The sequence below is a fragment of the Ochotona curzoniae genome, unplaced genomic scaffold, assembly GCF_017591425.1.
Source record: "Ochotona curzoniae isolate NIBS_2020 unplaced genomic scaffold, NIBS_Ocur_1.0 contig_48, whole genome shotgun sequence".
Taxonomy (NCBI): Eukaryota; Metazoa; Chordata; class Mammalia; order Lagomorpha; family Ochotonidae; genus Ochotona; species Ochotona curzoniae.
The window spans coordinates 831192-845879 of record NW_024466391.1 but is presented as its reverse complement, the minus strand read 5'-3'; the positions used below and the strand labels follow the sequence as shown (position 1 = coordinate 845879).

Below are 14688 nucleotides of genomic sequence, written 5' to 3'. Positions count from 1 at the left end.
GGTTGGTTTTAATTCAAGTGAATGCCCAAGGGCCAGGGTGAGAAACCCCCTCCCCCTAGCCAGACGTGTCTACCTGGCAAAGCAGCCAGCTAGCTCCTGGACCTGGCAGAGCCACCACAGAACGGGGCTGGAGGCAGCATGCGCACCTGGCATGGGCACAGAGCCGAGGCAGCGGGGGCCCCGGGTCAGGAATATGCTGGGGCGAGGGAGGACGCACGCCCCCCTCCCGGCCCTGCCGAATCTTGGGCTGATTTGGAGATGCTGGGATGTGGTGTGGCCGCTGTCCCCACCGCCTCTGCGCTTGCAAACAGAACAAATCAAAGCCTGGTGGTATCTTCCTGCAGTTTAAAACTGATCAGTGCAAAGTGAGGTAAAAGCTGGGAAGGAGGCAGCCTCACACCAGCCTGCGTCTCTTGGAGTCCCGGCCTGTGTCGTCTTGCGTGTCCTCCTCGCAGCCCAGTGGGGACACTAGATTCAGCAGGGGGTCCTCGGAAGCGCGACCAAAGAGTGCCAGCAGAAGTGCCACGCCAAAGCCTGTGGCGCGCTCGCCCTGTGGGAAGAGGGTGGACACGCCGGGGCTTGCAGGAGGTCCTGTGCCCAGCAGGGGCCTCCCGGTAGCCCCGCCCAGCCCCTCCGTCCTTGGAGCATGAGTCAGAGCCCCTGGCCTTGGGACCCACAAGAGGACAGGCTGTTCCTGGCTACAACCAAGCCGGGGTCAGGGTCAAGGGGTGGGGAGGGGACCACAGCTGGCAGGCCAGAAGGCGGGGGCACTCACGGCATGTACGGGCGCGGCAATGTCCAGGTGGACCCACACCCCGGGCCAGTCAAAGCCGATGTGTGAGGCGATAAAGAGGCCAGCGCAGGAACTGGGGCTGTTGTCTCGGTCCTGCAAGGCAAGGAGGGTGCACGGTGACTTCCGCTCCCAGCAGCGGGCAGGAGCTTGCCCTGCACACACCCCCTCCCTGCCTGCCCAACCCTACCGTCTCCCCAGGAGCCTGGGAAGGTGGGAGGTGCAGGGCAGCCGGCTGAGGCTACAAAAGCTTGGGCCAGGAGGCAGGGGCAACAGCAGGCCTGATGGAGAGTGACTGGGTCACACCCAGGGGTGCGGAAGCAGGCCCTGGGGGCCGGACCTACCGCCACCGAGTTCTTCATGTCAGCCACGGCCGAGGTAAACTCGCTGAAGTGCAGCTCGGGGCAGTAGATGAGTGGGTGCACCAGGTCCCCACACTTCCTGCCGGCCTTCACGCAGGCGGCTTCCCACTCGGCGCTGTTGGTTAGTACTGCTGCATGGTACTTGCCTGTGGCAATGCCCTAGGAGGGGTGGGCAATGCCCAGCATGGGGAGGCCAGGAGGACAGCGAGGGTGGGAAGCAGACACACAAGAGGAACACCCTAAGCCCGTGCTCTAGTCTTGTGCCCAGCTTCCTGCACGCTCACAGAGCGGGACAGGCCAGCCGCACCTGCCTCCCGGGCGATACAGACGGCAGCCCGGCCACCACCCCCCAGTCCTCCAGTGACGGGCCGGAGGCGTACAGAGCCCGGCGGCAGCACCCACCTGTGCCCCGGTCAGAGTGGCCATGTCCAGGATGATGTCTGCACCCAGGTCCTTGCAGGCATAGGACACACCGTCCGCCAGCACCAGACGGCCCTCGGCGTCTGTGTTACTGACTTCCACAGTCCTGAGGGGGATGGAGAGCCCTGCTCAGGGACACGACGTGCTGGCGGTGAGGCCAGCAGGACTTGGGAGGCCACACAAGAGTCCCTGGACCTCCTCTGGTCCCTTTCCCAGGAGGCAGGAAGTAGGGTGGGGCACAGGCCAGGGAGAGGGCAGCCTTACTTTCCCGAGTACAGCAGGTGGATGTCATCTGGCCTCGTGGCATTGGGCCCCACTGAGTTCTCTGCTAGGCAGAAGACGGCATGCAGGTTATCTTTGAAGCCCTAGAGGGAGAGAGGGCTCCGAGGTTACAAAGTAACACCCTCCCAGCACTGCCAGGCACACCTGTACCTGCAAGCCCTTCTTGCTGAACCCAGACCCCTGACCCGGCCACCGTGATTCACTCCCATGGTACAGAATCCTGGTCTTGCGGCCAGTCCGTGGACATGACCCCTCCCGCCATTCTATTTCATGTGCCTGGCAAGGCACGGCCTCCCTGTTAGGAGGATGTTGGGAATAGGCAAGGCTGAGCCGTGCTCCAGGGCTACCAGGAGTGCCCAGGGGCTCTGTGGGAGGGGTGCCCTGCAAGCCACCGCTGCAGCTTCCACGATGGGGCCTGGGACTACCCACTGCCGCCGGCTGAGAAACCAGCCCTTACTGCCAAACAGCTATCTGTGAGATCCAGCCGAGGATAGCAGGGTCCACCTGTGTGCGTGTCGCCTAGCCGCCTGTCCTCAGAGGCGGCACAGACCTTTGGTGGTAACGAGCAGCCATGGAGAGCCGGCCTCGTGGCCTTCCCACACCTGCTCGCCCACCCTGCTGCACTGCAGGACTGCCCCCAAGGGCCCTGCAGGTGCGTCCCTCGGTGCTCTAAAAGGGACGTGTTGGCCCAGCCTGTGGTGCCAACCAGGCCAGTGCCTCCTCGAGGTATATGCCCCGGTCCCCAGCCAGCAAGCAGATAAGAGCGTGCCTGCCCTCCCACACACGCAACAGTTGTGGCAGAAGGGTTTGAGGAAGCCATGGCTTGTGATGGGGGGGCCCTCTCCTTCTCGGCAGTGGGTCACATGGTTCAGGAAGCCACAGCACACAGAGCTGTCCTATGGCACACACCTGGCTGGGAGCCTGGCCAATCTGAAGCAGAAACTATTTGCAAAGACCTTTTTGCTTTCCAAGCTCAGTTTCTCCACCTGAAATCAGGCTACAGGGAAGAGGCTGCTTTACCTCCAGGACCAGCCGGCCTGAGGAAGTTTGCCAGGGGGCAAGCCCTGGCACGCGACAGCCCACGTGCCCCTTCATCCTTTAAAACAAACTTTCTTAGGGCTTCAGGCTTCATGGACGACACCCAGATCTCTGGATCCTGCCCTTGAAGCCAGGGCTGACCCGTGACCCCGTGCAGGAAGGAGCTCTGGGGCCATGGCTCAGGGTGCTGTGCACCTCCAGCTGAGCAGGCCCAGGAGCAGCCTAGGGGCACCTGCAGGGAGTGCCCCCACACATGCACCCTACGTACCTGCTTGATGGCAGCTCGGAAGGCACCCAAGATGGCGGCGGCACCCCCACAGTCTCGCTTCATCCCTGGCATGGTGGTCTGTGGACAACACAGAGTAATAGGGCAGTGAGGCACAAGCAAATGGCCCCTGTACCAGCACATCTGCCTCACTTCCCCCAGGGCTCCCCAAGCCTGATGGGCCTTCACAGCGGTCACCTGTGCCCACACAACTTGGGTATGTGTCCCCTGAAGCCACACCACTCAGGTACCTGCCTTGTCTTCCAGCCACTTCTAGGAGTTAGGCGAAGGGGACCCGTTCAGTGCCCCTCTCCACCCACTGTGGTCCTCAGTCAGCCCAGCCCCAGCCAGCCACCTTCATTGGCCATCCCAGTGCTAGGTGCCATGGCTGCTGCCTCCTCTTAACCCCCTGGAGCAGCTCCTGGTTCCTGAATTCCCTGCCCTCCAGCCACCACCAGTGAGGGGCACCTCCCCCAAACCCCTCCCAGGCCTGCTCCCACTGGCTGCAACATCATTCCAAACCTCGCTGGCTTCCTGGGCTGAGTCCCTCTCCTAAAACCTCCATGGCATGCCGCCTCCTCCCTCAGCACTTCCTGCTCTGCAAGGCTCTGCCCTCTCACCTTGGCCTCCTTGCCCACCATGCTGGTTATCTGGCTACAGTGCAGACCCTGCCTCCTCCCATGTGGCCCTTCTGCCTTCACTCATGTCATGGACATCGAGTCTGCCATGGTGCTGCCAGGTTGCCAAGGCAGCAGCGGCTGGTCACTCAGCCACATCCTGGCATTTAAAGGCCTTGTCCTTCCAGCCCTCTCTGCACGCGGCCACCTCCCACTGGAATTGATGTGACATCTTTGCCATTCCACCAGCCCCTCCTCACCAACCCAGGATGCCCATGGTCCACACCACTACCAGCTCTCCGGCCAGCAGTGGGCACGTCCAGGACTCTGTCTCGACACACATGCCATGCTGTTTTCTGTGTAATAGTGACAGAAAAGGCACAGACTACCAGGTCTAACCCAAGTGTTCTTATTCAAAAGAGCAGCAGCCCTCAGACGTGGTTTGTAACAGTCCGAGCTAATTTTGAGCCCTTCTTGTATTATTTGGGCACTGAGCTTTTGTGAAAAATATTCTCAGATACAAACGAAGCCACTTTTCTAATGAAGCAAAAACGACCCACCTTGCACTGCTGAAAAGAAGCCTTCTGTGCCAACAGAAGCCACGAGAAGGTGCAGGACTGTGGAAGCTTAGCTCTACAATCAGACTTTCCCAAGACAGCCCACAGGAGGAGAACACCTGGGCATGGCCGGGCCTGTGGGCCCGGGCCCCCTGTGGCTGCGGACACACGTCCAGTGTGCTGATGGCCTCAAGGGACCATCCACCCGCTCCCCCCAGGAGTCACTGTCACAGCAATCCTGTGGCTCGCTTTTCCGGGGACGTGACACTCGGTACCTGCATGACAGTACAGACGCCTCACAGAGACGCACCTCTGCACTCCCAGGACAGGGAGACGAGGCCGAGCTCATGACGAGTGCCCTAGGCAAAGCGGTGTAGCTGGTTTTTAGCCACCCTGTCTCTTGGCTCTGAGCGAGACAGGAGCTGCAGCGGATGCCAGCAGAAGGTTGGCAAGCTTGGCAAGCTGCTGGGGCCACGGAGACCACTTTGACTTGGAAGAACAACAGGTGGACCCATTGTGGTTCCTGGGACTTGGGTAGCCTGCAGCTTCTGGACAGGAAACAAAGTGACTCCCCCTACATCCAGGAAACACTAGAGACCATCTTGTTACTACCCGAGCTTTCAAGCAAAATCCAGAATCCTGGGGAACCTGATCCTCCAGCTGAATGGCTCTCTCATGAGTTTCCTGATGAGGCTCCTGATGGGCGCCTTTTTTTGGCAACTGGGTAGGTGATGAAAGGCGTCTGACTTGAAGGTCTGTTACTCCAAGCTACTACTTTGCACACAATGAGATGAGACCACATTGAAAGCGCAGGGTCAGCCAGTGCATCTCGCCGTTATGGGCAGTTACCCGATGCAACTTCACGCAGCTCTTAAGAAACTACCACTTGGGACTGGCAATGCGGTACAGTCAGCTTAGTCTCTACCAGTGGCACACGCATCCCACGTGGGCATTGGCTGGCATCCTGGCTGCTCCCCTTACCCTCCAGCTCCCTGCTAATGTGTCTGGAAAAGTAGAGGAGGCGGCTCGCCTTCTTGGGACCCTGCGCCCACGTGGGAGACCCCAAAGAAGCTCCTGGCTCCTGGCTTTGTTCTGATCAGCCCCATGCAGGCCGTCGTGGCCATCTGCTGAGTGAACTAATGAAAGCAGGAGCTCTCTTTCTCCCACTTTCTCTGTAGTTCTTACTTGCAAATAAAAAATAATCTTTAAAAAAAAAAAAGCAACCATCACTTGCTGAGCTTGGTGTAACAGTAAAGAATGCTCACAGCTCTTGGAAAAGATACTGAGGTACCGCTCCCTATACTGCGGATACTGGCAAGGCCAAACTGGGCATCTTCCAGCTGAGATGCAGAGGCCCACGGCAGAGCCCGGCGACCTTCGGGAAGCACACTGGACATGCCCAGGCGTTTGTCCTTCCCCTTCTTGGAGTACTGCCTGTGGCTGAAAACTGCTTGTCTATAGGCCACACCTCCCATGGCTTCCACGTGACAATTAACCACCTCTTGCGTTTCTCAGCTTTGGTCCCCAATACAGAAGTGGAAAGGATATCATCGCTGGGAGATACAGCCCCTTTGGGACAGATGCTACGCGCGATGGGTGCAGGGGGACCACGTGATGTGGTGAGACCCACTGGTCCACATGGGTCACGATTTCGCTTTGAGAGCTGTGATGGCTCCTCCAGGCACCTGCTAGCTGGCTTCTACGAAGTGACGGCTCCGTGTGGGTGGCGCTCCAGACAGCCCTCTAGGGAAAGGCTCACAGGAAGAGTTCTATGCCCAAGGTCCCTGGGTGTCAGCTCAGCGTGGGGCTCCTGCTACCAGCTGCTCGAGCCTCTGGGCGTGGCTCAACGCCTGGCACAGGGCAGAGCTGCAACAAAATGCGCTGTGGGCTCAACCCGAGCTGATACGGAATCACTCCGAAGCGCAGCAGACGTGCCAGCTCAAAACTGAAAACCAGGGGTCAACTTGCTGGTGCGACACCGGCCATCCTGTGTGTCACTGGGCATGGCTCCCGAAAGGGTCCTGGGGCCGGGCAGCTCCTCTTCTCCTTAGTGGCTCTGCAATCATGACTTCTCTTTTTCACCTTCCCACAGGCACAGTATGTAAGGGGTTCCGTAAGACAATGTTGGTTATTTATTTTCCTTGAGAAAGCAAACTTCTATTACCAGTGCCTTTAGTTCCTGTTCAGTGCTGAGAACTGTCCACGACAGGGAGGCACGGGTGGACCCCCACGGCCCTGGGGGGATGGTGCCAAGGGAGTGGTGGCATTGGTGCTGCCAGGTCTGGGTTTCTGAAAGGCCAGGAACCCGGTCCTCTCCGAGAGCGCTTCAGTGGCCATGGTGGGACGTCTCGGGGCCAGCAGGCTTCTGTGCCTGTCCCAGACCAGCAGGGCTTGCCCCTCCCTTCCAAAGCTTCTGTTCCTCTGGACTTTCCTCTCCCAGGTCTCCTGGGGCACACACGTCGTCCTGTCTGCCCCTTCCGAGGGTGCCCAGGGCACCCAGCTCCTGGCCCTGGCCGTGCGTGGTGGCCACCACAGCCCAGGCAAGGAGCGAGCAGATGGACACCATGCTGGGAGTGGACTATACCCTGGAGACCGGCCTCTCTCTGGGCACTGGGCTGCTGCTTTCGGGGTGGGGTCTAGAGAAGACCCCCTTAGCACTCCTTCCTCCTAGGCGTGGCATCCACCCTTACCTCCCCACCGACTCCTGAGCCGGCCCCCTGGGCATGGGCTTCACCCAGTCTTCACGTCTGTGGTCTCCCTCTGCCCCAGCAAGACGCCTGGTCCAACTTCCTGATTGCCCACTGGGCACAGACCCCAGATATCCCACGCTGGATGGTCTCAACAGACTAGGAACTGACTGTGCTGCCTCCTCCTGATGCATGCTGTCCTCCACAACACCTAGGGGGCTGGATGGGCCCAGAGACCACCCTCCCTGCCCCCAGCACCCCCACCTCACCTTGCCTTTGATGCTGAGGCCTCCGGTGTCGTAGACAATGCCCTTGCCCACCCACGCGATGGTCTGTGTGGCTCTGTCGGGGGTGTGACTGAGCACCGCCAAGGCCGGGGGATGCACGGCGGCTTTGCCCACACCGTAGATTCCTGCAGCAAGGACAGGGGAGCCCAGTGAGGGGCAGGTGGAGCTGTGAGACCCCAAGGACACCTCCCCAGGAGCACCGCCACCCAGCTGGGCTCCTTGACCCCTCTCCTGTCCGGGCCAGCCTGGGAATCCTGCACATCTGGGGTTGCAGGAGCAGTGTGTGCCAAGCATTGTCAGGAAAGACAACCAGCTGAGTTGGGTGAGGGGTGGAACCCCTGCCCTGTGTCATTTCCTGAAAAGTTAGCATTGCAGAATGAGACTGATTTTGGACAGTGATTCAAGGGCACTCCAGCCAACTCCCAACCCCTCCCCAGTGCGTACAGTGCTCAGGGGCTGCACCAGCCGTCTAGGGTCCCCCTCCCCAGCTCAGGGGTCTCATTGTTCTCCTCCGGGGACAGCAAAGGGCAGATCCTGAGGCCTCCCACCCTGGGGCACGCTGCCAGCTGACTATACCACCCAATGTGTCTTTGTAACCTTAGGTCATAAGAGGCATCTACCGAGACCAGTCTATAGGCCTCCCTCTCCAGTACCGAGAGTATCTTGGGGGAAAGAGTTCCGGGCAGCGAAATCTACCCCCACCCAAGTTCTGACATGGCCATGACCTCGAATATTCGAGGAACAGGGGCCCCTGCTAAGCTGGCCAGGGAGCGGGGCTGGGCGGAGGCCGAGGAGGCCACGGAGGCTGCAGGCAGGAGAGTGATTTGGGATCTGGCAGAATTCAAATCCAAACCTGGCCGGCAGCCCCTTCCTCCCCAGAGAGTGCAGCTTCCCAGGCTCGGGCCCTGGGCTGCAGGGGCTGGACCCTCTCAGGGCACGGAGGGCTGCAGCCTGGGGAGGTACATGGGTGGAGCTGGCTGTTCCTCACTGCCCCCTCACCACGGCCAGCAGCGGCCCCCACCTACCTCCGAAGCCCCTCGTCTTGAGCTCCTCGTCCCGGATGATGGTGGGCGTTATGCCCAGCTCCTTCCCGACCTTGTGAATCTCCTGGAAAAGTTCATGGGAAAAGGCAACACAAGGACACGTGGAGGTGGTGCAGGCCAAGGCAAGGTTGGCTGCCTGAACGGTGGGGGAGGGCCAGCCCCTGGAAGGCAGCCACCCCGCTCAGCACTGGGGGTGGGACGGCTCCCGTGGGCCCCCAGCTTCCAGCAGCTCACAGCTGCAGCCCAGCCGAGGCCATTCCCACCCACCCCGCCCTGCCCCCAGTGCCTCCCGAGCAGGGGTGGACAGCAGTACTTCTGGGAGTGGCCCTCGGTTGCTCTGCTTCTCCAACACCCACCCTAGCCTGTCTCAGCCCTGGACGGTGTGCCACGCACCTCGAGGAAGATGTCCGTGTTCATCTCGTTGCAGGGTGTGTCCACGATGCGAGCTGCCAGGCGCACACCCTCTGTGGCATTCGCCAAGCACTAGAAGGAAGGGACAGGCTGCTGGGGCTCTGGGGCTGGGCGACGTGTGTCCCCTTCCTGGCCACCTCCCAGAAGCTGCGCAGTGGCATCAGGGTCCTGGCCAGATCAAGACTGCTAACGGGGCAGAAGGCATGGGCAGGAGGAAAAGCAGGACACTGACCCAACACGTGCACTACATGGCCACGCCCCACACCTGGAGTCCAAGGCCTCGGCCCAGTGTCCCTGCCAGCTCGGCACATGTGGGGGCCCTGAGGGTGACCACCAAGTCAGCAGTGGACTCAGGGCTCACCAAGGAGCCAGGGGTGAGAACACGCAGGACAGCCTTTTCCTCAAGCGTCCCTTGGCTCTGTCCACGCTCATGTGGGAGTGAGCTGCGTGCCAGGCACTGGGCTGCACCCGGGGGCCTAGCTGATGCCTGGGACACTGAGGCCAGTGCACAGGAGCCCGCTGAGGTGACAGGCCAGAGCTCAAGTTTGCTGGCTGGGGGCAGAGAAAGAGACCCAGACAGGCACTGGGCAGGAAGGGGCAGTGACCTAAGGGAAGGTGGAGTGCTGGGCAGGAGGGCGGAACAGGTGAGGCCCACAGGGGAGCACTGCTGGTGCCGCCTGCTTCCCGAGGGGCGTGCCCAGGGAGCAGGTGGCACGGCGCGCCTGACAGTACTGCATACCCATGGGCAGGATGGTCATTACAACACACCCACGGGCCTGGCATGGGCCAACCACCCCCAAGACAAAACCAGGCTGGCGGGCTCATGGCAGCACCCACTCTGCCCAGCCTGCCTGTGGGGCTGCCCCAGGGGCTGTGGGACGCCTGGTCAGACACCCACTTGCAACGTGGACACCTCCATGGGTCCGTTGTCTTGGCCCACCAGGAAGAACTCCACTGCCACTGTCCTCTTCTCTGGGCGCCGAGAAGTCCCTGAGCGGCGGGAGAAGAGCGGGAAGGCCCGGGCCAGGGCGCAGGCCGAGGCAAACACATCCTGCTGCTCACAGACCACCTGAAAGGCAGGACAGAGTGAGGGGGCGCCGGAGCCCGCGGCGGGCAAAGGCCAGTGCAGGCCGCCACATGGCAACCGGGCCACGCGAGGCTGGCCAGCCCTAGAGCTCAGGCAGAGACGTGGTGCTGCCAGATCGGGGGTGGGGACAATCACCGGCCTCTGACTCTGCTGTCCCGTGTGCAAGGCACAGGTGGGGGCCACGTGTGCAGGGCCGGGACTGCCGCCTGTGCCCACAGCACTCACCAAGATGCACCGCTGGGCTCCAGGCGGCAGGCAAGTGCGCACCAGCCGCGTGACGAAGTGGGCAGCCGAGGGGCTGTTGTGCCGGCTCACCCTCGGGGGTAGGGCGGCCACTGTGGCATAGTTCAGGTACAGGGCGCAGCTGTCCGTGGGGTTGGGGTTGAGTGTGCCCAGGGCAGCCTGCCAGAGCTGGATGGGGAAGGAGGGAGAGAGACACACACAGAGCTGTGAAGCAGCGGCGCCCAGGCAAGGGCAGCGCTGCCGTCGGAAGCGCAAACCCGAGCCCCGTGGGCGTGTCTGCGGGAGCCCTTCCGCCTGGGTGCGGGAAGGAGACCATCAGCGCTCCCAGGCGGCGTGGGGCCGCGGCCCAGCTGCACGCACGTGAACGCCTAGGGTTGCACGGGCCTCGGGCCACTGGCCCCCAGGGCGGGGCAGGGAGACAGGGGCCCTGTGCCACCCCCACCGCGAGGCAGGTGGGCAGCGGCCCAGATGTTTCCGGAAGGCAGGGCCCGCAGGGCGCAGCCGCCCGGGCGGCGGCGCGGCGGCGAGGCCCAGTGCAGGCCAGGGCCCGGGCGGAGCGAGCGGGGCGGCGAGGCGGGGCCTGCACGCGCCCCCCGCCCCCGGCCTGGGCCGCCCGGGACCGGGCCTCAGCGGCCTGGCGCGGCCCGCTCACCTCCTCGGTGACCCGGGGCTGCAGCTTCCCGCGGATGTGGCTCCAGGGCACGCGGTGCAGGTGGTGCAGCTGCCCCAGCAGCAGCAGAGGCCGGCTCTGCGGGTCCGCGTCCCCGGCGCTCGCCTGGAACTGCAGCCCCACGTTCGCCATCTTCCCGCCGCCCGCCAGGCCGGCCCGGCCCCGCCGCCCGCCCGCCCCGGCCCGGGCTCGGCGCCGCCCCGGCCCGCCCGGCGCCTGCGGGCCCCGCCTCCCCCGCCGCTCCGGGCCGCTCGCGAGAGTGCAGGGCGCGCCCCGGGGCGCGAGAGGGCGCCGGGCCGGGCCGGGAGGGCAGGCCCCGCCGGGTCCCGACGGCCCGGCCTCGAGGCGCGAGCCCTTCCGGGATGGGCCTGAGCGCCTGGCCGGCCTCGGCAGGGACGCCGGGCGGGCTGCTCGCTGGCCCCGGGGAGCCCGGGGCAGAGCCGTCCTCACCGACCCCGGGGAGCCCGGGGCAGGGCCGTCCTCACCGACCCCGGGGAGCCCGGGGCAGGGCCGTCCTCACCGACCCGGGAGAGGCTGGCACTGCTCCGCAGGGCGGTCCTCTGCCTAGGGTCGGCGTCCCGGCTCTGCCAAGGCCTAGCCAAGGTCCGGAGCCCTGGCTCGCGTGCTGTGCTCGGACCTCCATGCTTGGCCGGGGTAGGGGGCTGCCCTGCATGTGAGCGGCGGACCCTGCCTTGTAGGGTTTAGCTAGGACCCCGTTTAGCTAGGACGGAGCCAGGGGTAGTTCCAGGTCGCACACAATCTCATGGGAAGGCGGTAGAGGAACCGTGGGGGTGAGGTGGCCCCTGGTGGGTGTGCGTGCACTGGGGGGGGGGCCCTCACCCCCTCGGAGGCTCACCGCAACCAGGCTGCTCCAGGCCTTGGGGCTCAGTCCACTTGCCCGCTTGCCTCTTGCTTTTGGGCCCGAGCTGCCTCGCCCAGGCTCAACCTGGGAAGAGCAAACAGCTGGGCCTTGGAGGCTTCCACCCACCGGCTCGGTGCCCACCGCCTGGCCGCGGCCACCCCTTCAGCGCCAAGCAGACCCTGGGGCCGGCAGGGCCTGCTCTCCCCACTGGCCCGAACCCACAGGCGGGTGCAGTTGGAACAGCTGCCTCGCGGGTGAAGGGAATTTCCCCAGCATAAAAGTCAGTGCTAATTGGCTCTTATTCCGAAGGTCTGACAGCAGCTGAACATTTTCACACGTTTACAGAGGGTACCGAGAGAGCCCGTTTGCAGAGCCATTGCTTGGCCCTGTTTGCAAACAAGAGGCAGGGGCAGAGGCTGGAAAGGACAGACTCCCCCAGGCCCAGACCCTCAAGGCACTCCTCCAGGTAGACTGCCCTAGGACCCTCGGGGACTGGGGGACAGACCCACAGCCCTGGAGAGCAGCTGACGCTCAGCTCAGGCCTGGATGAGTGAGCACTTATTACAGCTGGAGTCACTGCATACACTCCTGGTCTTCAGGCACCCAACCCTGCGTCCGGCATCGGCTTGCTGCTGACGCAGTCATGCCAGCTGCCAGCGCCCCTTCTCTCTGCAGATGTTTTTATTAAGGTATTAATCCTGGGCTTGGTATATATTTCACTGTCAATGAAAAATTCATGTCTATTTAATTTTCCTTAAAAAAAAGAGTTTAAAATAAATGGCCAGTTCTCTGATGAAAGCCAGCATACAGCTCTTGGTTTGGAGGACCTGAGACCCACGTTCAGGCTGCTCGCAGGAGACAGACTCCTGGAAGACACCAGACAGCAGATCCCATCACTGCTGGGAAGCTGTGACTGTACAGTTGGCCATTTGGCACATGTTTCTGAGCGTCCATCAGGCAAGAGGGCTCTAGGAGTCTAGAAGATGGGCTGGGATCCCCCTGTATAAGATCTAACGACTGCTCACACGTGGTTGATCCATTTGATCTGATATGAGGAAAGCTTCATATTTTCTGGTATTTTTATCCATCCGCTTATCTACCACCCACCCATCTACCCACCCACGCACTCCTCCACCCACCTGTTCATCCACCCATTCATTCATCCTTCCCTCTGTTGATCCGCCCATCATCCTCAGCTCCGAGTAGCCTGAGTGCCATCAGGCGCTGGGTACACAATGCTGTATAGGTATGTCTGTGTGTTAGTATCAAGGAATTTGGGAATCTATGGGAAAACAGTATATTTGGGCGCAAAAAAAAAAAAAGTTCACATAGGTAGATTTGGCAAGAAGTTCATAGAAAATGTATATTATGACAAAACTATGCCTACATTTCATTTTTTTCGTATCAAACATCTTTCAATGCGATTTCTAAGGGTGTCTCGAAGTTCCCTTGTATACATGCATGCGGGGAGGAGAATGTGAAACCCAGCAGCACACAGAAATCCATTTCCTGGAAACAGTAAAACCCCAAGGTCAGGACCAGGACCAGGACCAGGACCAGGCCTCGGGTTCCACTCTTGACTCTGCCCACCCAAAGGCCTGGTGGGGTGAAGGACACGGCCCACTGGGTCACTGCTGACTGCTGAAGTGACTGAACATGGTATACTGAGAAACCGATGGAGGGGCCAAGCTGGGGTGCGGCATACGGCCACCGGGAAGGCAGCAGAGCAAAGCCGGGGTGCCCTTGCTGGCAATGAGCACTGCCCCACTAGCCCCAAGAGGAGAGGCCAGCCAGCTTCCTGCAGAAGCAGCTGGCCAGCAAGTGTGCCTATCCACCAAACCCTGGGGTTTCCGGACTTGCTGCCCTGAGTGGTGGGGGGCGAGCTCTACCTTGCTGCGGCCTCAGTACCTTCATGCTGGAGAATACCGCAGTGACAGTGTGAACTGAGCACAGCTATGCCAAATGGTCCCTAGAGGAATGAAAAAAAAAAAGTGTGTCTCAAGAAACCTTGAAAACATTAATTAATCTATGCAAAGGTTGGAATATGTGTGTGATAGACACCTGTGTGCCCTGTGCCCAGGTTCATGAGAGAGGACTTTGAAATGCTTGCAGAGAAAATGAAATTAAAAGTTTGCACTTTGGTGCAAAAACTTTTGGGTATCCATGCACAGTGTTCTCCTATAGGCAATTCTCATGAATGTTTGAAGACCCTTCCTGCACATAGAATTCAAAATTAGTTTTTGCACCAAAATAAATCTTTTCATTCTATTTTTTCAAAATTTGAAGCACCTTAGTATATTGACGTACACACATATACGTGTGCATATGTGTTTTGAGACTTTGTATGTATTTATTCGAAAAGCAGAGTCCCTGTGAGGGGCAATGACAGAGGGGGTCCCGTGGCTCACTCCCCAATGGCCACCATCCCTGGGATGGGTCAGGAGCCGGGAGCTACTTCTGAGTGTCCCACGTGGGTGCAGGACCATCTTCTGTTGCTTTCTCAAGGTACGTTATCATGGAGCTGGAAGGGACAGTAGAGCAGCTGGGACTAGACCAGTGGCTCCACTCCGCGTGCCGTAGCCTGGCTTTCTGTCTTCCGTTTCTGCTCTGTTCAGATTGAGCTGCGAACACTCAGTCCTCAGGATCTCTGTGTGCTGCTTAGGAAGGACACCTGTGGACAGTCCCAAATCCTGCTCATGCCCGTGGACAGGTGACCCTGACAGCACACTGCTGCACATGCTTCCCCCAGCTGTCCCTTGTGGCTTCAAAGCCTTGGCCCCAGCAGGCCTGGCTGCTCCCTGTGCTTGTCAGCTGCCCTGCTGCCCTGTGATCCATCGTGGCCTTGTCTTTGGTGACCTTGACTTTGGTGAAGTCACAGGGTGACTTCAAGAAGCTCACGGAAACATGGGATTCAAAGTATGAGTTTGGGCCCAGCGCGATGGCGCAAGTGGTTAAGGTCCTCGCCTTGCACGCCCAGGATCCCATATGGGCGCCAGTTCTAATCCCGGCAGCCCCGCTTCCCACCCAGCTCCCTGCTTGTGGCCTGGGAAAGCAGTCGAGGACGGCC

The 14688-nt window shown here is 61.0% G+C and overlaps 1 protein-coding gene across 2 annotated transcripts; it reads right to left on the bottom strand.

The window, feature by feature from the left end:
* Positions 1 to 276: 276 nt before the first annotated feature.
* NPEPL1 (aminopeptidase like 1) lies at positions 277 to 10966 on the bottom strand. 2 transcript variants are annotated; one of them, XM_040988207.1, is made up of 12 exons: positions 10742 to 10966; positions 10072 to 10257; positions 9658 to 9828; positions 8742 to 8831; positions 8331 to 8412; positions 7288 to 7430; positions 3161 to 3238; positions 1837 to 1937; positions 1555 to 1678; positions 1135 to 1311; positions 776 to 886; positions 277 to 550 (listed from the first exon to the last, which is right to left on the bottom strand). In XM_040988207.1, the coding sequence occupies exons 1-12, from the start codon at positions 10889 to 10891 to the stop codon at positions 395 to 397; spliced, it is 1569 nt and encodes a 522-aa protein (XP_040844141.1). In that variant the 5' UTR covers positions 10892 to 10966; the 3' UTR covers positions 277 to 394. The 2 variants fall into 2 exon arrangements, with proteins under 2 accessions (XP_040844141.1, XP_040844140.1); XM_040988206.1 differs by having other exon boundaries at positions 10036 to 10257; positions 10742 to 10914.
* Between the last annotated feature and the right edge of the window lie 3722 nt (positions 10967 to 14688).

Excerpts from the sequence above, each read along its gene's own strand:
- NPEPL1 (XM_040988206.1), bottom strand. The coding sequence starts at position 10,891 with ATGGCGAACGTGGGGCTGCAGTTCCAGGCGAGCGCCGGGGACGCGGAC. Across the intron at positions 1,312-1,554 it reads CCACTCTGACCGGGGCACAG|GGCATTGCCACAGGCAAGTA; the intron begins GTGGGTGCTGCC and ends CACCCCTCCTAG. Across the intron at positions 551-775 it reads TTGCCGCGCCCGTACATGCC|GGCGAGCGCGCCACAGGCTT; the intron begins GTGAGTGCCCCC and ends CTCTTCCCACAG.